Raw genomic sequence first — 27015 nt, 5'->3', positions numbered from 1 at the left:
CATAAAAAGAACTAACAATCATTGGACCTTAATATCTCACAACATCAAAGGATTCAACTCATCAATAAAAAGACACAGGTTAAGAGAATGGATGTGTAAACAGAACCCAACATTCTGTTGTATACAAAAAATGTACCTCAGCAACAAAGATAGATACTACTTCAGAGTGAAGGAAGGGAAAAAGGTTTTTTAATTAAACTGACCCAAGAAGCAAACTAAAGTAACCATTTTAATATCTAGTAAAAATACTTTCATCCAAAATTAATCAAAATAAATGGGAAGGGACACTTCATTCTCATCAAAGGAAAATCCCACCAAGAGGACATCTCAATCCTTAACATCAGTGCCCTGAATACAATGGCACCCACATTTGTAAAAGAAACATTATTAAAGCTTAAATCACACATTGATCCCTACACATTAATAGTGGGAGACTTTAACACCTCATTCTCCTCAGTGGACAGATCACTGAGACAGAATTAAGTAGAGAAATAGTGAAACTAATAAATGTCATGAATCAAATACACCTAATAGATGTCTACAGAACTGTTAACCCAAACACAAAAGAATATCCATTCTTCTCAACACCACATGGAACCTTCTCCAGAATCGACCTAATAGTTGTTCACAAAGCAAACCTGAAATGGCATACACATACACACACACACACACAAAATGAATTAAGCCATTGTACTTTTATCAGATCATCATGGATCAGATTACAACAGAAATAACAAAAAGCCTACTCACGGAAACGGACCACTGGGTCAGGGAAGAAATAAAAAAAGGAATTCAATGAAAATTAAGGCACAACATACCCAAACTTAAATGGGACAAAATGAAAGCAGAAAGAGGAGAAAGAATTAAGAGGAAACTAAGAGGAATCTAAGTTCATGGCACTAAGTGCCCTCAAAAACAAGTTGGAGAGATCCCATACTAGCAACTTAACAGTTCGCCTGAAAGCTTTGGAAAAAAGGGGGAAAAAAGTAGCAAACACACCCAAGAGAAGTAGACAGCAGGAAATAATCAAGCTCAGGTTGAAATCAATAAATCAGAATAAAAAGAACAATACAAAGAATCAACAAAACCAAGAGTTGGTTTTTTGAGAAAATCAACAAGGTAGGCAAACCCCTACCTGAGATAACTAAAAGGAAGAGGGACAGTATCTCAATCAACATAAGCAGGAATGAAAAGGGAGGCATAACCACAGACACTGAGGAAATCCAAAGAGTCATTAGGTCTTACTTCAAAAGCCTGTATTCCACCAAAGTAGAAAATCTAAATTAGGTCAAAAATTTTCTTGATTGATTCCACTTTCCAAAGTTAAAATAAGATCAGGAAAACAAGTTAAATAGTCCTATAACACCTAAGGAAGTAGAAGCAGTCATCAAAAGTGTCCCATCAACAACAAAAACAAAAAACGAAGAGAGAAAACAAGCAAAAAAACCCAAGGACTAGACAGTTTCAGTGTAGAATTCTACTAGACTTTCTGTGAAGACCTAATATCAGTATTCCTCAAGCTATTCCACAAAATAGAAACATAAGGAACATTGCCAAACTCATTCCATGAGGCCACAGTCACCCTGATACCTTAACCATACAAAGACCCAATAAAGAGAATTTCAGACCAATTTCTCTTATGAATATTGATGCAAAAATACTCAATAAAATAATCGTAAACGGCATCCAAGAACACATCAAATATATCATGCACCATAATCAAGTAGGATTCATCCCAGGCATGCAGGGGTGGTTCAACATATAAAAATCCATCATGTAATCCACAATATAAACAAACTTAAAAAAGAAAACCACACGATCAACTCATTAGATGCTGAAAAATCATTTGACAAAATCCAACATCCCTTCATGTTAAAAGTCTTGGAAAGATCAAGGATACAAGGCACATGCCTAAAAAATAATAAAGGCAATATACAGCAAACCTATAGCCAGCACAAAATTAAATAGAGAAACTTAAAGCAATCCGACTGAAATCAGGGATAAGACAAGGCTGCACATTCTAATTATGTCTCTTCAATACAGTACTTGAAGTCCTAGTCAGAGCAATTAGACAACCAAAGGAGATAAAGGGGATACAAATCAGGAAGGAAGAAGTAAAATTATTGTTATTTGCAGATGATATGATAGTATACATAAAGCACCTGACAGATTTCACCAGTGAACTCCTACAGCTGATAAACACCTTCAGCAGAGTGGCTGGAAACAAGATTAATTAAAAAAAAAATCAGTAGTGCTGCATGATACAAAAGACAAAAGGGCTGAGAAAGAAATTAGGGAAACAACACCCTTCACAATAGCCACAAAAGACATAAAGTGCCTTGGTGTGTCCCTAACCAAGCAAGTCAAAGACTTGTATGAAAAAAATTTCAAGTCTCTGAATTAGAATTAGAAAGAATTAGAAGAAGATATCAGAAGATGGAAAAATCTCCCATGCTCATGGCTTGGCAGGATTAACATAGTAAAAAATGGCCATCTTACCAAAAGCAATCTACAGATTCAATGTAATCCCCATCAACATTCCAATACAATTCTTTGCAGACCTAGAAAGAACAATTTTAAACTTTATATGGAAAAACAAAAACCCAGAACAATTAAAACAATTCTATTCAATAAAAGAACATTCCATCCCTGACTTAAAGCTGTACTACAGAGCAATGGCAATAAACACTGTATGGTATTGGTATATAAAAAGGCAATATGATCAGTTTGAAGACCCAGAAATAAACCCACGCACTGATGGACACTTGATTTTTGACAAAGGAGCCAAAACCATACAATGGAAAAGAGACAGCATCTTCAACAAATGGTGCTGGTCTAACTTGATGTATATATGTAGGAAAATACAAATACGTCCATTTTTATCACCCTGCACAAAGCTCCAGTCCCAATGGATTAAAGACCTCAACATTAAACCTAGATACACTAAGTCTACTAGAAGAGAAAGTGGAGAAAAGCCTTAAACTCATTGGCACAGGAGACAACTTCCTCAATAGAATGCCAGCAACTCAGGCTCTAAGCTCAACAATTAATAAATGGGACCTCTTGAAACTGACAAGTTTCTATAAGGCAAAGGACACTGTCAATGGAATGAAAAGGTGGTCTACAGATTAAGAATTCCTATGAAGGGCTAATATCCAAAATATATAAAGAACTCAAATTATACACCAAGAAACAAACAAACAAAAATCCAATTAAAAATGGGACACAGAACTAAATGGAATTCTCAACAGAGGAATCTTGAATGGCCGAGAAACACTTAAATGCTCACCATCCTTAGTCATCAGGGAAATGGAAATCAAAATGCTTGAGATTCCATTTTACATCCATCAGAATGGCTGAGATCAAAAACTCAAATGACAGTATATGCTGGTAAGGATGTGGAGAAAGGGGAATACTCCTCCATTGCTGGTGGGATTACAAACTTGTACAATCACTTTGGAAATCAATCTAGTGCTTTCTCAGAAAATTGGGACTAGATCTACCTCAAGACCCAGCCATACCATTCCTGGACATAAAACTGTAATGCTTCACTATACAACAAGGACATTCACTCAATTATGTTCATAGCGGCTGTATTCATAATAGCTAGAATCTGGAAACAACCCAGATATCCCTCCACCAAAAAATGGATAAAGAAATTGTGGCCCAATGGATAAAGAATTGTGGAATACTACTCAACTATTAAAAGCAAGGAAATCATGAACTTTGCAGGCAAATGGATGCAACCAGAAAAGATCATTCTGAGTAAGGTCACCTAGGCCCAGAAAGACATACTTAGTATGTACTCACTTAAACGTGGATTTTAGCCACATAGTGAAGTGTAGACACACTACAATTTACAGACCCAAAGAAGCTAAGTAACAAATCAGAAGGGGAAGTAGAATAGAAAGAGTGGCTGTGTTATGCCAGGTTCACGGGACCCTCAGAGACCACCAGGAGATGACTCGATGCAATTGCAAGAGAGCTTTATTATGAAAGCGATCGAACTCGGGACCCAAGTCTCACCGGCACAGCAGTAGAGAAGTGGGACCCCGAACTCTGAGTGAACAGGATTTTTAAAGGGAAAGTCTGTGAGCGGGGGGTTTCCATGGCAGCAAGCAGGGGGGCACAAGCCTTGGCGTTACAGAATTGGGTGAAGTTTAGCAGGGCGGGGTGACCTTTTCTGAGGCACATAATCACAATGGCTAAGGCATATAATCACAATGGCTATTTTTCTAAACCATATCTGAAACATTGGGGAGAATTTTCTCACCCGATTCTCAACCGATTCCCATTAATTATTGCCAGGGAGTTTGTCTCTATTTTCTATGAAGCATTTATTCTGTTATATTTCCTGGAGGCTGTTGCTAGGAGAGTTAATTTTGTTTTCTGACAGGTGTACATTTTGTGATATTTCCTGGTACCTGAATTCAGTTCCCAGTCAAGATCTTTATTTCAAAATGGAGTTATATTCAGGCTATCTTAAGCTCTTCAGCTGAAGAGAGGGAACAAGGGAGGAGAGGGCTCACAGAGAGAAATGAGGGTGGAGACCAGACCTGCAGAATGTGGAAGGGTGGAGGACAGAGGGCCTACAGAGAGAAAAGAAACCATGGGCATGGACATCTCTGTGACAAGCTGGAGACCTACCACAAGATAGGCTTCTGGGAGGATGTGTGGGTGACTAGCTGAGACACCTAGTAGCAGGATTTTTAAAGACTGAAGAGGACACCCTCTAACTAGACAGGACTCCCAGTGGAGGGAGGGGACCACCAACTCAACCACAAAAACTTTGACTCAAAATTTACCTTGCCTAAAAGATGTGCATGGATAAAGACAGAGCAGGGATAGAATGTACAACCAATGCCTGGCCCTTCCTGAGACCCACCCCGTGGGTGACAGCCAACCCCTGATACTATTAATATTATGCTATGCTCACAGTCAGGAGCCTAGTATAGCTGTTGTCTGAGAGGCTCCACCCAGCAGCTGAGACTCACAGAAAAACATTGGGCGAAGCATGGGGTGTCTTGTGGAAAAGTGGGGGGAAGGCTAGAAGGAGCTGGAGGTGACAGGAGCTCCACAAGAAGACTGACAGCCAACTAAGCAAGGGCCAGAGGGGCTCTTGGAGACTGAAGCACCAACCAAGGACCATGCATGACCTGGACCTAGGTCCCCTACACAGATAAAGCAGATGGGCAGCTCAGGCTTCCTGTGAGTTGCCCAGTAAGGGAAGTGGGGGCAGTCTCTGTGGCCTGCTTGGTTACTTCCCTCTGGCCTCTGGCAGGGCTGCCTCACTAGGCCACAGCAGAAGAGGACTTGCTCAGTCCTGATGTGACTTAATGAGTTGGAGTGTGTGTGTTTGTGTGTGTGTGTGCGCGCGTGTGGTTGCTCCCCTTATCTGAGGAACAGCGAAGGGGTGGATGGGGAAGAGAGAGGAAGAAGAAGAGTCCTTCTTCTTCAGGACTGGAAGAAGAGGGAGGGAGTTACAATCGGGATGTAAAGTGAATTAAATATATAAATTAATTTTTAAAACGTACGTAATTAATGCATATTTAAATATAAAAATTGTAAAAATAGAGTTTGTGGTGTGTCCCAATGTAGCTTCTTAATTCCTTATTTTAAATTAAAATTTAGTCAATGCCATTAATATCTACACCTGAGCTTTTCAAGCCACAACATATGAATCAGAGTAAGAAGTAAACCTAATACACACTGCTGTACAAGTCTGGACTCATATTTCCACAATGTCCTTAATAAATCTCGGATCTTAAGAGCAGCCTAATTCCAGTGACCGTCCATGGGCGATAAACTGTAAACCTTGCAGTCTTTGGTTTGGGGCAGTCCTTCGCATAGATTTGTGGGAAATGTAGTCTCTCTCATCATGACGTCACGAGGCAGGACTCTGCTCTCTGCTTCCGTATTCATTTTTGTTTCTCCAAACTGCGGCTTTCTCTAATTTGGGACAGTGTCGCTTAAGCTAGGTGCTGGACATGGAGGTGGGTCAGGGTGCTGTGCGGGGTGGACCGGCCGTCCTGGAGGGAGCGGAGGAGGGGCGGGCGGGAGGCGGGGAGAAGCTGACCAGGGCGTGCAGTGCTTGAACTAGGCTTAGCCTAAGTGCTGCGACTCCCTTTAGGGCTGGGGAGAAGGCGTGCTGATGGCGGGGAGTGAATGCTCCGTTAGGATCTGGCGGCTGACTGAGACAGTCTTGTTTTTCAGGGACTGGAGAGCTGCTAGTGCAAGAATGGAGGGCGAGCGGGGAGGGTCTGGGATTGTTAGAGCAGGTTGGCTGGGCTGACTGAGCCCGGGTGGTGATGGGAGCTCACACTCCACCCTGGCTGGGGAAGCTTGCTTTAATCAGCTCTCACATTGCTGTCATCAGATTTCTCTGGACCTCTAGAGCAAATGGGTTTTCCTGTCCTTCCTGTACTCCATGGCCGGCCTAGGACTCTGGTTTTGAGTTCATGTAGCACGCAGTTTCCAGGACTGACCGTCCTGCGGGGAAGTTTGGTGTATGGGATATTAGTCCCATTTTCTTTGGAATAAATTGTTGATTTTCAGGGTGGCTCACTTTGGATAGGAATCTCTCATGTATACTCACTGTGACTGGAATCTTCATACTCACACACCCATGTGAGGCAGAAAAATCAAATAACGTGGACACTCTAAGATTTGCATCGTCTGAACGATCACTGATCCTACACTGCAGAGTGAAACATACTAGAAAATATTACCACACCCTATTTCATCAGAGACTGCGATGTCAGAAATTTGGTCTCTGTTGAAGACCAGTTTCCACATCAACAGGGAAAACGGAGGTAGGGCTCATATCCAGGTGCTGGCTGGTCACGCAGCAGACCTGCTCTGAGAGTAACTTTCCAGGCTGGAACCGACAGGTACCGAACTTGGCCTTGCACTGAGAGTGGCAAACTGAGAAGCCAAAACTTAATTGTTCATGTTGGTGGGCCAGTGCTGGTGGCTTCCTGAAATAAATGGGCTTACACCTATTATGGTAAGAGGGGCCTAGGGCTGTTGGCTCTAGCGTGTGCTTTCCACTGGTAGTGGCAAAGTGTCTAAAAAAGAAAAGAGAGAAAAGACACACACACACACACACACACACAGACACATACACACACACACACACACACACACACACACACTTACACTTGATGATTCCAGCAGGTAGGGTCCAACAGGCTCCTTCTTCCAAGCTCCTCTTTACACATACATACATACATACATACATACATACATACATACATACATACATATGTACACATTCACACATTGGATAGGTAAAAATGGATTCTAACCCAACCACACACACACACACACACACACACACACACACACGATTTGAATGGAGCAAACCCTGAAGGGTGAATTCTGTGTAAATATAACCACAATTTCTGTACCATTCCTCAGCTGAGGGACATCTAGGTTGTTTCCAGATTCTGGCTATTATGAATAATGCAGCTATGAACATAGTTGAGCAAATGTCCTTGTTGTATTGTTGAACATCTTTCAGATATATGCCCAGGAGTGGTATAGCTGGATCTTGAGGTAGCAGTATTCCTAATTTTCTGAGAAAGCCCAGACTGATTTCCAAAGTAGTTGCACAAGTTTAATTCCCACTAGCAATGGAGAAGGGTTCCCTTTTTTCCACATCCTCTCCAGCATGTGTTGTCATTTGAGTTTTTGATCTTAGCCATTCTGATTGGTGTAAGGTGAAATCTCAGGGTTGTTTTGACTTGCATTTCCTGGAGGACTCTAGGGAAGATGCTTAATCTTCACTCAGAGCAAACAGGATAGACATCAGGAAAGGAAATAAACAGAGAACAGGACAGGAGCCTACCACAGAGAGTCTCTGAAAGACTCTAGCCAGCATGCTATTGAAGCAGATGTTGAGACTCATAGCCAAACTTTGGGCAGAGTGCAGGGAATCTCATGAAAGAAGGGGGATATAGAAAGACCTGGAGGGGACAGGAGCTCCACAGAGAGACCAACAGAGCCAAAAATCTGGACCCAAGGGTCCTTGAAGAGACTGATGAATCAACCAAGGACCATGTACCGAGAGGACATAGACCCCCCTGCTCAGATGTAGCCCAGAGGCAGCCCAGTCTTCATGGGGGTGCCCTAGTAAAAGGAGCAGGGGCAGTCTCTGACATGAGCTTGGTTGCCTGCTTTTTGATTACTTCCTACTGACAAGCAGGCCTTGCTAGGCCAAAGAGAAAGAGGATCCAGACAGTCCTGATGAGATCTGATAGGCTACAGTCATATAGCAGGGGAGGAGAACCTCCCTATCAGTGGGCTAGAAGAGGGGAGGGACATGGGAAGGAAGAAGAAGAGAGGGTGGGACCAGGAAGAGATGGGGGGGCTACAGCTGGCATACAAAGTAAATAAATTGCAATTAATAATAATAATAACAATAATTTTAAAAAAAGTTTTTGGCTTTATTAAGAATGTACTTTTCTGAACTTTAAATTGTTCTCTAAGATTTTTTACATAAGAGCCACTAGCAAAAACATCTTTACCTAATCTTCCTAAACAATCATTTTCTAAATTCTTTCTAAGGGCCATTGTTAATAATCGACATCTCAAATCTTTTCAAAGGTGGTGGGTGAATCATTAATCTGCTCCAGTAGCAATGCTTGGAAGAGATCAATTATTATTGTGAGTGCCAGTGATATTGCCCAGTGAGGGGCTGGAAGCCCCATTATAGTTTTTACACAACTCATATATTGTAAGGGATGTGGTGACCACAAGGGCTATTGTGCCCAGATCTTAAGGTTCCCAAAAACCACCAGGAGCTGGACCATGTATGCAAGAGCAAACAGCTTTATTCGGGCTTAAGCTCGGTCTCTCCATTGTCATCAAAGCAATCGATCAGAGAGGAGAGCCCTGAGCAGCTACACACCACGGTTTTTATTTGGGGTTTGAGCAAGAGCCCGGAATTCCCAGCTTAGCAGTTACAGGATTGGATGGTATTCAGCAAGGGCAAGCTTGTTACAAAGTGATTGGCTAACTAACATAACTAACATTCAGTGAGCTATATATAGACCTCAGGAATATTAGTTCGGTGGACTGCCCAGCACAGATGCCCCACCCTCAGATGAGATACCTTCTCATTTTGTGGTTACCTCCAGGCTATTCATTGGGTAGGGAATTTTGTGATTTTCTTATTCCTGGAATTGGTGACCTATGGTCTAGTTCCTGGTACTGATGACTTTTGAGGGAGGAGGTCAGGCCTGGTCCTTCCATTCTCCCCTTGAACAGGATAAAATCTCAAATCTTTGAGATGGGTCCAATGGCTGGTATTGAGACTTTTTTTTTTTTTAATGCTAGGCATAATCATACAGGGGGCACAAAGCATGACTAGAAGAGACAGGACTAAAGGCCAATTTTCTGGCATGTTAATTGACAACATAGGAACCCATTTTTTTATGGCAGGGAATCCCTTTTGACTTAGCATTTTAGCCTGTTAGGTAGAATAAAGGCTGATGACCCCCTTTTCTGAAATTTCTTCAGTCTGACATTGGGGTGGAGATATTGGGGACCCAGGAAGGCTGAAAGCTAGGCAACAGGGCACCATATAATTAGCGATCCAGTTGAAGAGACAGGGAGCCATCACATCGGCTAGACTGGACTGGTTTACTTCAGCTTTCAGCAAGTCCAGATTTCAGCTTGCAGTCCATAGGTGATCCCTGAATGGAGTCTATCAGCCAGGTGAAAATCTGCTGAGACAAATTCAGACTAGAGACAGAAGTAAAAATTTGTCTAGTAAATGGGGAAAGTGAGGAATCCCAAGACCAAGGGAAAAATTCATTTGGGGTCTGAGCTATGGTAGATCCAGGTCTTCTGACTTTTTTGATTTCCCGAAACTCATATGAATTTTAGTTTACAAAATGAAGTATATTAGTATCACCATTGTATTAAGATCCATATTTTAGAAAAAGCAGGTAACAGGTATCTGCAAGACAGCAGGAGTAGACTCATGACATTAAGACCTAGCAAAAGCTATGGCTTGGATCAGAGATATATACATTAGATAGATATTTTTAGCATGATGAGAAGTACCTTTAAGTCTGTCTCCAGAAAACAAAGGGAATTAAAACCTCGAGTTTGTGACTGAATAATAAGCAGTTAGTGCTCCATCAGCTTATTAGAATTCTACTGATTAATTTCATAACTCTGAACTTTTAAAATCTTATAGCATAAGCACAACAATAGCTTCAGGGGTGGGGGGAGAAATCTGAAATATCTCCCATTTGTAATATGCCTTAAATTATTTTCTTATATCATTACAACTTGCATTCACAAACCTTAGACCCTCCAATCTTTCTTGCATTTACCAACTTTGAAACATCTTTCTAGAGCCTCAACTTTTTTTAGACCCTCATAACTTAAACTTTCATATCCTTAGACTTTACATAAACTTTACATCTTTCTATCCAGTTATTTACCATAAGACATGGGCAATTAACATGAAGCCTGTGAGCAAGGCAAACCTCTTTGCATTTTTAAATAAGAGATCTACTACCTAGTAGTTCTAACTGGCTAATGAATTGACCAATGAACCAACAGTGGATCTAATTGTCTGCTCTTTAGCTTAGCCATCAATGTGATCAGAGACCTGAGAAGGATAAATTATAACCTAAATAAATGTACCAATCTATGTACCAATAAAAATGACAGAGACAACTAGTCAGTCTATTACCTAGGCAGTTATCCTTGGCTCCTGTGGTCTCATGGCATCATGAGCAGACACAGTCTAGTCATCAGGGACAGAAGATGAGAACCTGTTTCTGTGGAGAAAGAATATGAGAGACTGATCTTACCTTGCCTTCAGCAATGTGAAACAATGACTCTCCAGGTGTGCACAGCTTTGTCCACAGTTTAGGCTGGGCCCGAGCAGTGGGCTAGTTGGGGCAGTCTCACCCAGTGGTTAGCATACCACAATCCAGAGTCGATGTCATCTGTCGTGCCCAAATCTTCTCAGAGACCGTTTAGAGCTACTGCCATGATTTTGGGACTCTCTGTCATAATAAAACCTACATTCATTAAATGCCATATTCATCAGATCTCTGACAAGCTTGAGGGCCAGCATATCTGAGTTATCTTTGTCTGTCTTTAGTTAGCTGCTCTAAAAACAGAATGTTATAATCTCCAATTCTGGAATTTTCCTTAGATAAGTGTTTTAGGACCATATCTATTTCAAGTAGATCTACATAAGCAAACTTTGTAGTTACCCATCCTAGGCTTAACCTTGAAAACATAAACAAGAGACTAGGCAAAGCTAAATCTTGTAACCAACTGCAGCCATTAGCATGACTTTAAATATATTTCTGAACTAAAATCAAAGCAAAACTTTTAATCGTACAGTTCATAGAGGACTGGCAAATCTTGCTGTTCCTACCACACTGTATTAAAACCGAACAAAAAAAGCTTAAAGGACAGAAGTTGCACTTAGCACTAAACAGGGAACTGAACATAGCTGGCAGCTCTCAATAAAGATGGTGGTAAAACCATGGCTCCCCCTCGTTATCCCTGACCCAACATGGTGGCCAGCTATGTGTTGTTACAGACTGTGACTGGCAATTTAAAACATAGCCATTAGGTGTCGCTGCCTCCCACAGTATAGCACTGTGGAGCATTTATAGTTTCCCATAACCAAGTTCTAACATTGTAATCAAATAAGTTTTAGAACCAACTGCATAATAGAACAGTATAGAATAATTTAAAAACTGTACTTGAACTATACCAAAGCTATCAGCCAGAAAGAAACAGCATTAATCCATTCATTCAGGAACTGGCAGCCAGATACACACTTCAAAGAAGCCTGTTAATCTGAATAGACCTTTATAAGCCAGGACTGAATCACATATACAGCATGCCTCAAAAATATGATCCTGAAATATATATATACATATATATTCCATAAAGACATTATTATAAATTACTGATAAATTTTAAAATGTTTCATAGCCTTAAACATAGTTTTAGAAGAATCTGTTTTTGCAATATCAAAATAAAGTACACTTTTTAGGAGTGAAGTCAGAACGCATAATCACAATTTTAAAAGTCAAAACCAAATTTTACTAGTGTAAACAATGCAATCTCTAAAATAAATACCATTTAAAATGAGACTTGTCTTCTTAGTCTAAAGGGAGATAGAATGATAAATCGAATTCATTATGACTAAGACTAAAATTATGACTAATTTTACCCTTGGCCATACCATGTGGCAATTTCAAGATGGCGGCGTTGCATTCTGTGGCAGGCCATATAATTGCTATTTAAAAACATCTGTGCTTCTATAGATGTCACAAACACATATACACACATATATGTTTTAAACAAGAGTTTGAATTTAAACTTTAATTATATCCAATAATTGTTAATCTATAACCAAAACATACAGAGCATGTTAACCATTTAACATCAGTCAGAAATAAACATGTAAAGGCCATACATACATTTAAAACTAAATAGACAAAATTTTCCTTACTTTCTCCAGCTGTAAATTCAAGCACTTTGTTACTTGCTAGCAGTGTGGCCAGGTCACCACATGCTGCAGCCATCCCTTGGTGTGCCTTCTCTCCTTTGCCTACTCATGCTGACCCCGAAGAGAAGTGGCCATTGCCACCATTTTTTCCTCCCAGACGCCAGGCTTGTACACCTATGACCATTGTTGGTGGCCTGCCTGCCTTCCCAGCAGCCTCTTTTTCTACCCACAGCTGAAGGCTAGAGGAGCAGAGTTTGTGCACCATGGCTCAACCTGCCCTGCCAGGGACCTGCGGCTTGTGCTTGAGCCACCATAACCCACGGCTCTGCTGGCCTAGAACTAACTCAAGTTTTACCCATGGTTAAATCAATTTAAGAAGACCCACCATAAAACAACAAAAAAGACAAGGACATTCACAAAAAGACACTAATGATCCCAGGGAAAACTTGGTCAACCAGAGAAATGTGGTGGTATCGTTTGCTGGATCCAGAACCAAAGAAGCAATTTGAGAGCTCCCAGGCACTCTCCAAAACCAAAACCAATGAGAACTGAGATTCTCCCAAGGAGGCAGCAAGAACATCTTCCGTACCTTGGGCCTGGGGATTTATAGCTCGTCTGCTAATCCCAATGGCCAGTTCCAACATCCAAAGAACCCTGAAGAAATACTCCCAGAAGATAGTAGCTCAATGCTGTCATTTTCATCACAACCGATTTTTCAGTCTCAGTGAAGCAGCATCAACCATCCCAGGAAAGAGCTCATGTCAGTAGTGCTAGTCTCTTGTTAATCACAGCTCATTCTTTAGCCCCAGCTGACTAAAGAAATCATAGGTTCTTAATTCAAAGTTTCACAGGAATGGTTTTGATAGATAATTCTCAAGCCAAGCATCCTTCATCTGCATAGTTCTTCAAATTCTTTTCTTCTGTATTCCCACAGAATAGCCTATAATGCTCTATGCAGTCAATGAACATTCCAGGCTGAAGTGCCCAATTCCTTTCACATTTCTATTACTAACAACACATTCCAATCTGCCCCAGCAACACTGGACTTCTGGTAACAGTTTATGGGTTTGGGTTATGTCTCCTTCGATAAAGACCATGACCAAAAGCAACTTGGGGAAAAGTGAGCTAATTTCACTTCCATCATGAAGGGAAGTCCGGGGCTGACTCAAGGCTGACATTCTGAGGCAGAAAATGAAGCAGAGGCCATTGAGGAACACTGTTTACTGGCTGTTCCACATCCTTGCTCAGCCTGTTCTCTTATGCCACCCAGGACCATATGCCCACGACTGGTTCTACCCACAATGAGATTGGCCCTTCCCCATACATCATTCTTTTTTCTTTATTAATTACACTTTATTCACTTTGTATTCCCCCCTCCCCCATACATCATTAATCAAACCTACAGGCTTGCCCAGTGATCAATCTGCTGGTGGCTGTTTTTTTTTTTGTTGTTGTTGTTTGTTTGTTTCCTCTTACTAAATGGTGTCAAATTGACAGAAGCTAACCAGTCTGGTTACTAGGAGATAGTTGTTGGAACTCTGGAATATTGTTTATACTTTCTTTAAATATTGTTGTTTGAAACATCTTTTTAAAATTGTTTTCTTTTGTCTTTGATTTTGTGATTGTTGTATTTGTTGTTGTTGTTGTTTTACTTTGTTTTGTTGGTGATTTTAGAGAGAGGATCTCCTATAACCCAATCTACCTTTGAACTTAAACTCACTGCCTCTGCATCCCAAGTAGTAGGATTACTGGCTTGTGTCCTCTTGTCTGGCTTCTTATTCCTTTCCCCCACTTTTTGTGTCTCATAATTTTTTTTTTATATATATATTTTCTTCACAGTCCTCTTGTGTGAGGAAGGCCACCATGTTGTCTCAGGCTTTCTTTCATATGCTTGGGTCTTGGGTTGGCCTCCTGTATTTGTATTTGGCCATCCAGTATGTCATGTTAAGCCCTATTGCTTTTCTTTTCCTACTGTATTTCACTGTTGATTTGTTGATGACCTCACTTATTTAGTAGTCACTTTCTTGATGTGTCTTTATGTATTTCCCTTCAGATAACATAAATACATTCTTCAGGAAATCTGGGGGATGTTTTCTTTTAACACATTTTTCCTACTTTGGTTTATGTCTTAATTCTTACTGGATAAGGTCTCACCATGCAGCTGTAAGCTGGCCTTGAGCTCTCTGTGTAGACCAGGGTATCCTTGAACTCAGAGAGATCTGCCTACCTCTACAAAAGACCAACACTCCTTACATGAGCCCATTACTTTACTGGGGCAACTGGTGTTCGTTTACTAAGACTGAGAAATCAGCTGTGATTAGAAAGAGGCCAGCATCACTGAGGTACTATCTTCTGTGCAAATTTCCTCAGCACACAGAGCTGTGGGCTGGAGGGCTCCAAGACTGCATTTCAAGCTAGCAGCTGGACTAGGTAGTGTGAGTCTCCCACATGATTCTGAAGTAATGAAGAGGTGATGGAGAGCAGCTAGGGCTTAACACTGTGAGAAGCCTGGAAAGGCCATTGTTGACAGTGCTACCTCATTTGCAGTGGAGACCCCATAAGCGACAGGGTCATGGAAACTGGATATCTGCAAATATCAAGACCAAGGCTACCCACCATGATTAAGTTACTTTTATCCTGGAAATGCCAGGTTGGTTCAGTTCCTCTGGAGGTGTCTTAAGTGGGATTGGAGTAGCTGGATCATTTAGCTAGTTAGTTATATGTTTAAGTTTTTGAAGAATGTGGACAGTGGTTTTCATAATGGCTCCTCCGATTTACTTTGGCATCAACTGAGTATCAATGTTGCCATTACTCACGATTCTTTCTAATAGCTTTGCTTTGCTCATGTCACATGAGAATAAGGCTGTGGGATACCCTGTGACTTTGCACTTTACCATCACTATCAGGAACCTTTGGGGAAAATGCAGAAAATCCTGCAGAGAAAGCAAGGGAGAGGTGCTACCTATGTTCTTGATGCACACACACACATGTGCAGTGCAGTCCTATTCAGCCTCAAATCATGGAGTTGACTCTGACAGCATAGATGGAATTATTGTTTCACACCTGGGAAAACAAGTAGCATATGATCTCAGCCATATCACACTCTGAAGAATTTGATCTCATGGAAACTGAAGATAATATGGGTGTTTCCAATGAGCCAAGTGACCTGAGGAGGCAAGGCAAGGAAAGTATTGATCATTGGGTGCACAGTGCAGTTAGGTAGGAGCTCAACGCTTAGGATACTATTGCACAGAATTGTGACTGTATATAACAATCCTGTAGTCTGTATTTCAGAAGCCTGAAAGACAGGGTTTTGAACATTTTAAATATAAAAGTAATTTTTAAAAACTTTTTTAAAAACCATGCAAAGTATACATTTAGCATTACCTAACAAAGTATATACCTAACATTTATCTAATATCACATAACCCTTCATTAATGTGTAAATCTCTCGTTTTATAAGCTAATCATAAACAATAGAAATATTGCTATCCTCATAGATCATTTTGAAACTTCGTACACTAAGATAAAAAGAACAGGTGAGCTGAATTGTAGAAAATTTAAACATAAGAGAAAAAATAAAGTGTAATGTCATGTGTTGATAACAGTGGACCTTTGAAGAGCAATGCAATTGAGTAATGAGTTCAAAATCTGTTTTAGGAACATAGCAGATACATGAATACATGACAGAGGGAGGGAGAAAGAAAAATATTACAATTACATGTAGTGTATATAAAGGTTAGGTTCCCAGTGTGAAAATACTCAAAATGCTATTTTTGCTGGATTTAAATGTGTAAATGTGTAAAATTCTTGCACTTGCATTTTATCTCTGAATTCTTCCTTTATTGCCCGCTTGTCTGCTCAGACCAATGTCCCATGGTGCACTTGTCCTTGCTTCCCCAGTGAAGTGATTGTGTACTCAGAAACGTCAGCCCGGAGTTGCTGCATCAGGGTCTGCATTCACTATATTTCACCTCAGGGTAGTGTGGACCAAGTGTTGAGAAGTTCCTTCTGTAGTGACAATTTTGGAATTTTGATGTCTTAAAAAAACAGCAGTATCATAAGAACGTGTTTTTATTTTAATCCCAGGTGTAGGATATGGGGTTGCTTCAGGCTGAGCGCAGCACCTGACTATGATTTCTCTTGTGCTCTGGCAGAGGCGTGTTTTTGCTAGCTGCAGATAATTTCTGTGATTGTGTGATCTTTGGAATTCTAGGAACGTTTCAGAGGGTATATAAATGCTAGGACCCTGAGTGGTGACGTTGGTGATAGTTGGTCATTCAGGGGGTATTGGTTGAGGTTTGTTATTAGTCATACTTAAAGAAGAAATAAGAAGAAAGGAGAAACTGGATTCAGGGATCTCTTCATCTTTTTGACTCCCTTCTATCCTTGATTCTTTCCTATTCTTGTGTTAGGGGGCATGAAGGGGTGGGAAAAGGTGAAGAAGGGTGGAGGAAAGAAGAATCCACAAAGTAGCAAAGACAGCACAAGGGTGGAAAAAGGTGGAAGAAAGAACCCACAAAGTAGCAAAGACCAGCTCCAACCATATTACTGTGTCTTTACCCTGTGAGAATATCCTAATGTCTGGCATATAATGGAAGCATACTACACTAAATGCCTGTATTTGTGGATGCCTAAATTTTACACTTTATATTTCATAAAATTACATTCATGTAAGTTTATTTGCTCTTATGTCATTATCTCTTCTTTTAAGTAAAGATAGTAAAACTTCATTTTGAAGAATCTATTTAACATTACATAGCAATTTCAGAAATATTTCAAGATCTCCCTTCACCTTTGGCATTGTGACTGCAAGCTTGCCGACTTTGATATTTACTTTATTGTCTTATTTAATTAATTTTTGCTATTCATTTATTTTATTTCAGGAACTTCTGTCATTCACAGATGTAGCCATTGATTTCTCTGCAGATGAGTGTGAATGCTTGGACTCTGCTCAGTGGAACTTGTATAAGGAAGTGATGCTGGAGAATTACAGTAACCTTGTGTTCCTGGGTGAGGATCACTTCTGTCATGAGCTCTTATTTCACAGTCAATATGTGACTGCCTCCCTGCCTAGACAGACTATCCTATGGGAGCTTGTGCTTTTGTTTACTTTTTTCCTTTTATGCTCTTGTTCTTCTTGTTCTGGTTCTGGTTCTACTCCTCCTTCTCCTCTTCCTCTCTCTCTTTTCTTTTTGGTTTTTCAAGACAGGGTTTCTTTGTGTAGGGTCACTACAGGGTTGCTCTATAGACCAGTCTGGCCTCAAACTTAGAGATTTGTCTGCCCTCTGCCTGCTAAGTGCTGGAATTAAAGGGGTGCACCACCATTATCCAGGTGTTGATTTGTTTTATATGCCCAGTTTAAAAGCATTGCTGATATAGCCAAGGAACTTTTTTGTGATTTTTTTTTTTTTTATAGATTTGTTTTCAAAGTACTCATCCTGTAGGGTCAATGTCAGAAGCTTAGTGGATGAGGCACAGAACATGTGTGTTAAAGAAAATGTCTCACCCATTAGCTTTAATACTTTTCCTTGTAATGAGGCTCAGGATATGCAGGTTGTAAATGACTCCTAAGCATCCTGTCATTCAGGAAATGTTTAGAGACAGAATTTTCCAGGATCTTTAATCATCTTTTTTTCTTTCCTTCTAAGCACAGAACTGGGTTCAAATGTTAATTTCCAGGAGAAAACACCTAAGCATCTTGTTCCTTTTTCCAAACAGGTCTTGCTCTCTCTAAGCCATACCTGGTCACATTTCTGGAGCAAAGTACAGAGCCTTGGAGTGTGAAGAATGAAGCAGTAGCTGCCATTCATTCAGGTGTGTAGGAATGAATGAAAAGCATTCAAAGTCTACAAATCACAAGTCAATTTGTAAAATGTGTTTTGAGAAGTTATGTTTTGGTAGACATTGTTTACTATCAAATGTTTTTTTCCTGCATGATGTTTACCATGATAATCCTATTCCTTTCCAAGAAGCTTTGTATGTATTTACAGTGAGTTCCAACGTCCTTTATTTAATTTGTTTTCTTGTTTCTGTGTATGTCGTGTTCTTGTCTGTATTCAAATTTGCATGTGTATCTTTGCCTGTGTATGGGTGCATGTGTGTGTACAGGTTCACATGTATGAATGTGCTTTGGTGTACCAATGTCAAAGGCTGGCTTTGACACCAGGGTTAACCAGGTGGGACGTCGACTCTCCGAAAGGGTCCAAAAAGCTGGTTTCTTGGGGCTTCTCGGGGCCAACACTGTTTGTGCCTGGTGAAAAGCTCTAATATCTCTTTACGTTTCAGGGCCAGTACTTTGTAACTGGTTATCAGCTTCTGCAGAGCAACTCTGAACTTTCTTTGACTCTTTAACAGTTGGACCTGCAGGTTCTGGTGGCTGTCTTTGCTGGTTGAAGTAATAAACTTAAAGAGAAAGGGAGAGGAGAAGGAGCCAGAGCTTCTGGCTTCTGCCATAGGCTGCTGATAGAGAAAAGAAAAAGGGGAAACAAAATTTCACACTCACACACATACACATATGGTCGATGAAGCAAAGGCAGGCTCTAATGTGCTACAACAAATTCACACATACATACACATACGCATACACACAGACATACAGACAATCAGACTGACAGACATATATTTGATGGATGGTGGGGGAGCAAAGCTCCAACTCCTGCAATAACCACACTTTATTTTCTCTCTTAGCCTTTTTATATTCCCTAAAACGAAGTTCTTTACCTAAGAAGAATTACCTCATAGCCATAAAAGCAATCATCAAAAATTTGTTACACAAGAGGGAGTTACAGCAGGATTATTGATTATGTTTTTCTATTAAAACTTGCATCTGACTAAACAGTCTTTATCTATCTTTTAGCACCAAAAGTTCATTATAAGTTCGAAGCAATAGTTTTATCTGTCTTTCATTTCACAAGCTCAATATAATTTCAAGGCAATAGTTTTTTATGTATCTTCCATTCCACAAGGCCATTATAAGTTCAAAGCAATAGGTTTTTATGTCATAGGTTAACAAGGGTTTTACCCAGAAACAAGTGATCTGTCTTATACTTGTTTTTGAAGTCTTGTATACTTAGATTAGTTAATCATCCATGTTTGTGGCCTTAAAAAATCATGGTACAAATCAAGATTTGTGACTGCATCCCTGGATCTAACTTAGCATGAATTTTTTTCTTGATAATAAATCTGTGCCAAACCTGTTCTTCTTCCTTGAGCAATTTACATGCTTGTGACACAAGAAGTCTCACAGAACTACCTATGCAGTTTTTGCTATTCTGCAGAAGGGCTTAAAATTACTTGAATCAAATCAGGAGTTCTATAAAATTATTATCAGGACTTACAAAATAAATTCATCTAAACAACATTATTTTATAAAGTTCATTTTCATATTGTTCTGCAAGAAAATTGCCCAAATCAGTCTGCTGTCACCCAGGAAATAATCACACTAGACCTTATATAGGGGGTGAGGATTTCCTCACTTCTAGCTGTATCATGCTAGATGTATGAGAAATACAGAACTGGCAAGCATGGAAAGGTACATCAGCAGTAAGGAGCAACCCAGAGACAAAATCCCTGGGGTCCATGCTTCATAACAGTATACCCATCACAGCTATGCAAAAATGGTGGGTGTCTCCAGGAGGCTCACTTGCTTGCTACAGTTCCCCTTTCCTGGACTGTGCCACAACAACGTTGATGTTGCGAATCTCTATTTTGATGGCTCTTCTCCCTATTCTCCCTAGGCAGGGTCTCTCAGTCAGGGTCTCAGAGCTTGTCTCCTTAGCCAGTTTGCTCTAGTGATTTCCCTGTCTTCCAAGCTGGGAATGATAAGCTAGTTACCATGCTCACCCTGCATTTACAAAGGTTCTGGCTATCCAAACTCCAGTCCTCATTCTTGTGTGGCAGGCATGTTAACTGCTGAGCTGTCTCCCTGTTCCCAGTCCTTTTATTTTTCCTGGGAGGGTCTAGATTATAACAGACTTATCTTTACTTTCTATGAATTAGAAAATGTTGCATATTTCTAACCTTAGGAACACAGTACCCCACAGATGAGCACCTCTAATTACATTTATATGCTCAATAGTTGACCCAGTTTCATCAGAGCTCTCATTGTGTGCACATGACACTGCTCCTTTTGAGGGCAGATGGCAAAATTCAAGGGTTGATTTTCTCCTTCTACCATGTGGGTCGAGGGATACAGAGGAGATGTTCAGGCTTGGGGTCAGTGCTCCTTACCTTCTGAGCCATCTTGCTGGCCCTATAATGCATTCTTATGAGGGCTGTGTTTATTTTATTTATTTATTTTTGCCACACACTTAGTGACAGTATTTTAAAGTTCTGTGCTTTGTAAGTGTGTAGTCATAGCTGAAAAGTATACATATTGGTAAGATTTGTTTAGTATATTTTTGATAGTCTTTCAAACATTTATCCCAAAATGATTATTTTTCTTATTTTGCAACTCTATTATCTGTGTTTGATTTTTAAGTCTATACTTCTTTATATTATGTGATAATGTGCTTCCCTGTGCCCAATATATTTTCTAGATGACACTATTGATTACTCTATTTTTTAAGGATAATGTATGACATTAAGATGCGTAGGTCTTTTGAAAGTGATGTAATCATTTGACTATAAAATATTATTCCTAATTTCAAGCTTTATGTATGTCGTCTCTTCATTGGTTACTCAATAGTTGTTGTAGCCTTCTAAATGAGTGTTCCCAGAATTTATGTAACTTTTGTATTTACTGACAGATATGTTCCCTTATCAGAACTTATGTCACTTCTAGATGAACTAAAAAGGTTTTAATAATTTTATTTTTAAGTTTTTATGTCATTGTCAGCAAAATGTATCATTGTCTTAAAGATTTCATAAATCTGTTTAAATGTGTTATACAGTAATCTTTATATAATTTCATAGCTTTGAAAACTTAAACCATATACTTAAAAGTATTTTGAATTTTACCTCCAACTAACCTAACACAATTGCCATTGACTCCCTGTTTGACATGTTTTCCAACTTTGAGTTTCCATTTAAGACCATCAATACAATGCCCTTTAAGAAGTTTTTAGTTAGGTGTTATATCAAGTCTGGCTATTTAACTTTAATAGTTTTCCATATTTGTTTGTTCACACTGTCTTCATAGTCTCAGTACAGCAGTGGATTATGTTGTTTATACCTGTAGTTTCTGAATGAGGCTACTGGAAATATGGGTGTGCAAATGTCTATAGTTTTGCATTTATATGATGCTTAATTTTGTGTCAAAATGAAATCACAATTTTTAAGTATTCACATTAAGAGTGAGCAGTATAAATATAAAGTATGGTGGTATGCTTTTACTGATATTTCAATACTTTTTTTTTTAAACAGGATCAAAACCCTATCAATATAAAGACTGTGGGAAGGTCTTTGATAGGAACTCAGTCCTTATTCAACATAAAAGAATTCATACTGGAGAGAGACTCTGTGCATGTGAAGAAAGTGGCAAACCTTTTAACTATTCTTCCAGCTTTAAACAGCACCAGAGAATCCATACTGGAGAGACACCGTACAAGTGTGAAGAATGCGGCATGGCCTTTAATGTCCACTGCATTCTTTCTAAGCACCAGAGGATCCACACTGGAGAGAAACCCTACAAATGCAAAGAATGTGGCAAAGCTTTTAACTGTTCTTCCAGACTGAACCAGCACCAACAAATTCATAGAGGAGAGAAACTCTATAAATGCAATGACTGTGGCCAGGCCTTTAGCTGTTCTTATCTGTATAAGCATCGGCGAATCCATACTGGCATGAAACCCTACAAATGCAAGGAATGTGGCAAGGCCTTTTACTGTTCTGTAAACCTTATTTACCACCAGAGAATTCATACTGGAGAGAAACCATATAAGTGTGATGAGTGTGGGAAAGCCTTTAGCATTTGTTTAACTTTCATGAAACACCAGCAAATACATAGGGGAGAAAAGCCCCCCTATAAACGCAAAGAATGTGAGAAAATCTTTAATAATTGTTATAATTTAATTCAACACCAAAATATTCATCCTGGAGTGAAACTATACACATGTAAAGAATGTGGCAAATCCTTTAACTATTCTTCCCGCCTTAAGCAGCATCAAAATATTCATACCAGAGAGAAACCCTACAAATGTGAAGTCTGTAGCAAAGATTTTAAGTGTTCTTCATATCTGGGTAAGCATCAAAAGCTCCATACTGAAGAGAAACCCTACAAATGTGAAGTATGTGGCAAAACTTTTAAGTGTTCTTCATATCTGGGTAAGCATCAAAGAGTCCACAGTGGAGAGAAACCTTACAGATGTGAAGAATGTGGTAAACCCTTTAGCATTTTTTCAACTTTTATGAAACACCAGCAAACACATAGTAGAGAAAAACCCTATAAATGTAAAGAATGTGAGAAAGCCTTTAGTAATTTTTATAATTTAATTCAACACCAAAAAATACATACTGGAGAGAAACCCCATGCATGTGAAGAATGTGGCAAATCTTTTAGCTATTCTTCCCGCCTTAAGCAGCATCAAAGTATTCATACCAGAGAGAAACTCTATAAATGTGAAGTATGTGACAAAGCTTTTAAGTGTTCTTCATATCTGAGCAAGCATCACAGAATCCATACTGGAGAGAAACCCTACAAATGTGAAGAATGTGGCAAAGCTTTTAAATGTTCTTCATATCTGGTTAAGCATCAAAGAGTCCATACTGGAGAGAAGCGCTACAGATGTGAAGAGTGTGGCAAACCTTTTACTAATTGTTCAGGCCTTATTGTTCACCGGAGAGTTCATACTGGAGAGAAACCCTACAAATGTGAAAAATGTGGCAAGGCCTTTAGTGTTTTCACAACGCTCACTAGACATCAGAGAATTCACTTTGGAGAGAAACCTTACAACTGTGATGAATGTGGAAAGACATTTAATATTCATTCAATGCTGTCAAAACATCAGAGAATTCATACCAGAAAGAAACCCTACAAATGCAAAGACTGTGGCAAAGCCTTTAATTATACTTCAAGTCTTGCTCAACATGAAGAATTTCACACTGGAGAGAAACCCTACAAATGTGAAGAATGTGGCCAGACCTTTAATTCTTCTTCAAATCTTAAGCAACATACCGATAAGAAGCCCTACAAATGTGAACAATGTGTCAAAGCCTTTCAAAATTGTTCAAACTTTACTCAAAACTGCAGAATTCATAGTAGAGAAAAATCTAGATTATTCCAAACACTGTTGCAAACCCTTCCATAATTGTTTATTGATAACTCAACACTAAAGAATTCATATGAGAGAAACTTTAGAAATGAATGGGTAAGGGAAGGGCTTTAATAACAGTTTAATCCTTACTCAACATTCACCATTACATACTGGAGAGATCTTGTAATGGTGAAGAAGATGGCTGTATTGAACATTCTATAATTATGCAATATCAAACATTTTAGAGAAATTCTACAAATGCAAGTAATGTGGGAAATCCTCATTAACCATTAGTGAATTCTAATAGAACTTTATACATGCATAATGTCTTGGGAAGGAACATTGTCAAATAAATAAAACTGAGAAAAGCAAACTATTACAGTAAAAAGCACTGTGCAATCAGATTTGTACATCATGCAAATCTTAAGAGACATAAGGGAATTATCATAAGAAACATATTCCATGAACTGTATAGAATTGAGGAAAGCATCAAATGCTACTTATAATTCATAGGGAAATATTTGGTGTGATAGAAAAACTCATTAGAGATTTTGGAATCGTGATGATAGCTCATCTGTGAAGACATCAATATGTTATAAATCCAAATTAGAAGCTCAATTTTGAAAAGCAAAAAGATAACTTTGGGTGATTTTTATCAGAACAAGATGGAGTCTAAGACTTTAGTCTTTTCCCCCCATAGTCATATAATACATTATTAGAATATGAAATTCTTAGTGCGTTGTTAATGTTGTGTATAGAATTATGTTCTTTCTTTTTTTTTTTTACTAATCTATTTATTTATCTATTTATTTATCTATTTATTTATTTATTTATTTATTTATTTATTTATTTATTTATTTATTTTCATGACAGGGATTCTCTGTGTTGTCTTGGCTGTCCTGGACTTGCTCTGTAGACCAGGCTGGCCTTAAACTCACAGCAATCCTCCTGCCTTCGCCTCCCGAGTGCTGAGATTAAAGGCGTGCACCACCTTACCCAGGTTACTTTTTCCCCCTGAGTTAAAAAACTATCATAGGTGTGAAAGCTAATCTTGGCTGTCCTCCTGACACATCTAGGAAGAGGCAACTTTAAGTGAAGAATCATCTCTATCAGATTGGCCTGTGAGTGTGACAGTTACATTTTCTTGAGTTGCAGTCAATGCAGCAGGGTCCAGCCCATTGTGGACAATTGTTTTTGGAGTTTATTTTATTTGGGGTTCCTTATATCTCTAACTTCCTTCCAACACCCTGACCCTAAGAAAGAAGGTTAGAAGGGATGGAGGACATATACCTCTTTACCTGCTTCCTGATGGCTAGGGTTGTTGGGTTCACTTCATTTCAGATATCTCCAACTTCTCATCAAACTTCAACAACAGCAACTGAGAGTAGCAGTTTTTTTTTTCCTTGGAGCATTGTCTCTTTAAAGTTTCTCCTTGAAATGTTCTTTTCCTCTCTGGGCCCCCTAGAATCCTTAGAATTTAATTATCTCTGGCTGGCAAAGACCATGCCCCTCAGAAGACAATCATCAGCTGTGAACAAACTAAAAGCAGTCCCATATATCACACTTGGGATTAAAATAAAAACATAACATAACTGAATTTTTAAAGAAACCAAAATGTTCACTACATACAATACCATCCCTAGGCTGTGGGTCTGGGCAGTATAAGAAAAGGAACTGAAAATGAGACTGGGAATAAGCCAGTAAACAGCATTCCTCCATAACATTGCTCAGGTTTCTGCCTTTAGTTCCTGTCTTGGATTCCTTTCATGGTGGACTATAGTGTGTAAGATGAAATAAACTTTTTTCTCCAAGTTGCTTTTTGCTCATGGGGTTTATCAAAGTATCAGAGGATCAAACCAGGACAGAAAGGATCTAGCTAATATTTTTATTACACACTGTTCGGGATTAGTAGGTTAGTCTGTTCCTAATGATAACGTGCTTAAGGTAATTTGTAGCATATTATCTTTTATATAATTTTCCATCCACTTATCATTATTAATTTTATATCTTTTGTTTTGTTGAAATAAAGTTATGCTCTTTTTGACTCTTGTATTTTATTTCAAATTCTAAGAAATATTTACTCTAGAACCTCTTCAGTCTCACAGTGCACACACTTCTTGTAGTCATTCACATTGGCTGAAATATGCAATTATAACAAGATAAGCTTTAGCTTTGGGAGAACTGTTGAAATATGTTTTCAAAGAAACTTGAGAATAAAAGAGAACTGCTAAAATACAAGGTAATTTTGAAATACTTGACTTCTCATTATCAATGGTCAACAAAACATTTTATAATGCGCGTGCGCACGTGCGCGCGCACACACACATGTGTACACACACACACACACACACACACACACCTGATCTTTGTAGAACTCTTTTCTCTGACAAATGATTTTTTAAATCTTTTGATGCTAATTCTAATATTATCATTCATGCATCATAATACGTTGTTTATAAAAGTATATAAAGGTTTATTTTATGAATTATGTGCTTTTAATAGTATTTAATATTATTTAATGGGGGAAGGAGGGTGGAATAGGGAGGGCAGAAGGGAGGGAGCTGCAGGGGGATACAAAGTTAATAATAAAGATAAAAAGACAAAAATATTATTTAATGGTATTCAGGAACATACTAAGATGCACATTTATTTATTATTGCATCTCATTTAAAAACAATCCCTGCAAAGTAAATTTTATTTGCCTGATTTAATTGTCATCTCTGAGGCTTACCACCTCTGTCTGCTAACCTAGACCTAGTCCTGGAAGCTTCTAGCCTCCATACAATCTAATCTAGGCCTAGAATATTTTCAGCCTCTGAGACTTACTGCTGGTAAGCTTACCCTTTCTTGCTCTTTTTGAACTCTGGATGGCTAGTTTAACTCAGTTGTTCTGGCTCAAACTCCTTTCCAAGATGACTGATTCAAACTGGCTTCTCAGCTTTGAGTGAATTGCTCTGCTTGGCCTCAAACTCTAGTAATCTGTTCTACTCTTCTGGCTCCTTCTCATTCTTTGACTTGTTCTGTCTTCAGCTGTGTCTAGCTTATTCTCTCTTGATCCTTTTTCTGTAAAACTCTCCTGATAAAACTACCTCTAAATTCCATGAATTGAACTGCCATGAACTTAACTCCACTCACTGCCTCTCAACTAACTGATTCAACCGAACTGACTAGATTTCAGAGATCTGCATGCCTGTTTCTCCTGAGTGCTGCGATTAAAGGCAAGTACCATCATACCCGGGCCTAAGTTTTTCTCTCTGTGGAACTTGCTCTGCACCAGGCTGGCCTTGAACTCAGAAATCTATTTGCACTCCCACCAGCAAT

The 27015-nt window shown here is 39.1% G+C and overlaps 1 protein-coding gene across 2 annotated transcripts in view; it reads left to right on the top strand.

Annotated features, from left to right (window-relative positions):
- Nucleotides 1–24379, top strand: part of LOC129676294 (zinc finger protein 43-like) — a 49689-nt gene extending 25310 nt beyond the window's left edge. The window contains exons 1-4 of one of the 2 annotated variants that reach the window (XM_055606634.1): nt 5930–5993; nt 17386–17512; nt 18221–18316; nt 21866–24379. In XM_055606634.1, coding sequence (XP_055462609.1) covers nt 5988–5993; nt 17386–17512; nt 18221–18316; nt 21866–23748 — 2112 coding nt within the window. In that variant the 5' untranslated portion in view covers nt 5930–5987 and the 3' untranslated portion in view covers nt 23749–24379. Of the gene's footprint in view, nt 1–72; nt 79–5929; nt 5994–17385; nt 17513–18220; nt 18317–21865 lie in introns of those variants that run through there. The other variant, XM_055606636.1, reaches the window with a different exon arrangement.
- Nucleotides 24380–27015: the final 2636 nt, after the last annotated feature.

Source organism: Psammomys obesus, unplaced genomic scaffold (genome assembly GCF_907164565.1).
Source record: "Psammomys obesus unplaced genomic scaffold, mPsaObe1.curated_primary_1811, whole genome shotgun sequence".
NCBI classification, from domain to species: domain Eukaryota; kingdom Metazoa; phylum Chordata; class Mammalia; order Rodentia; family Muridae; genus Psammomys; species Psammomys obesus.
Note: the sequence above shows the minus strand (reverse complement) of the source record. Positions and strands in the feature narration are given on the sequence as shown.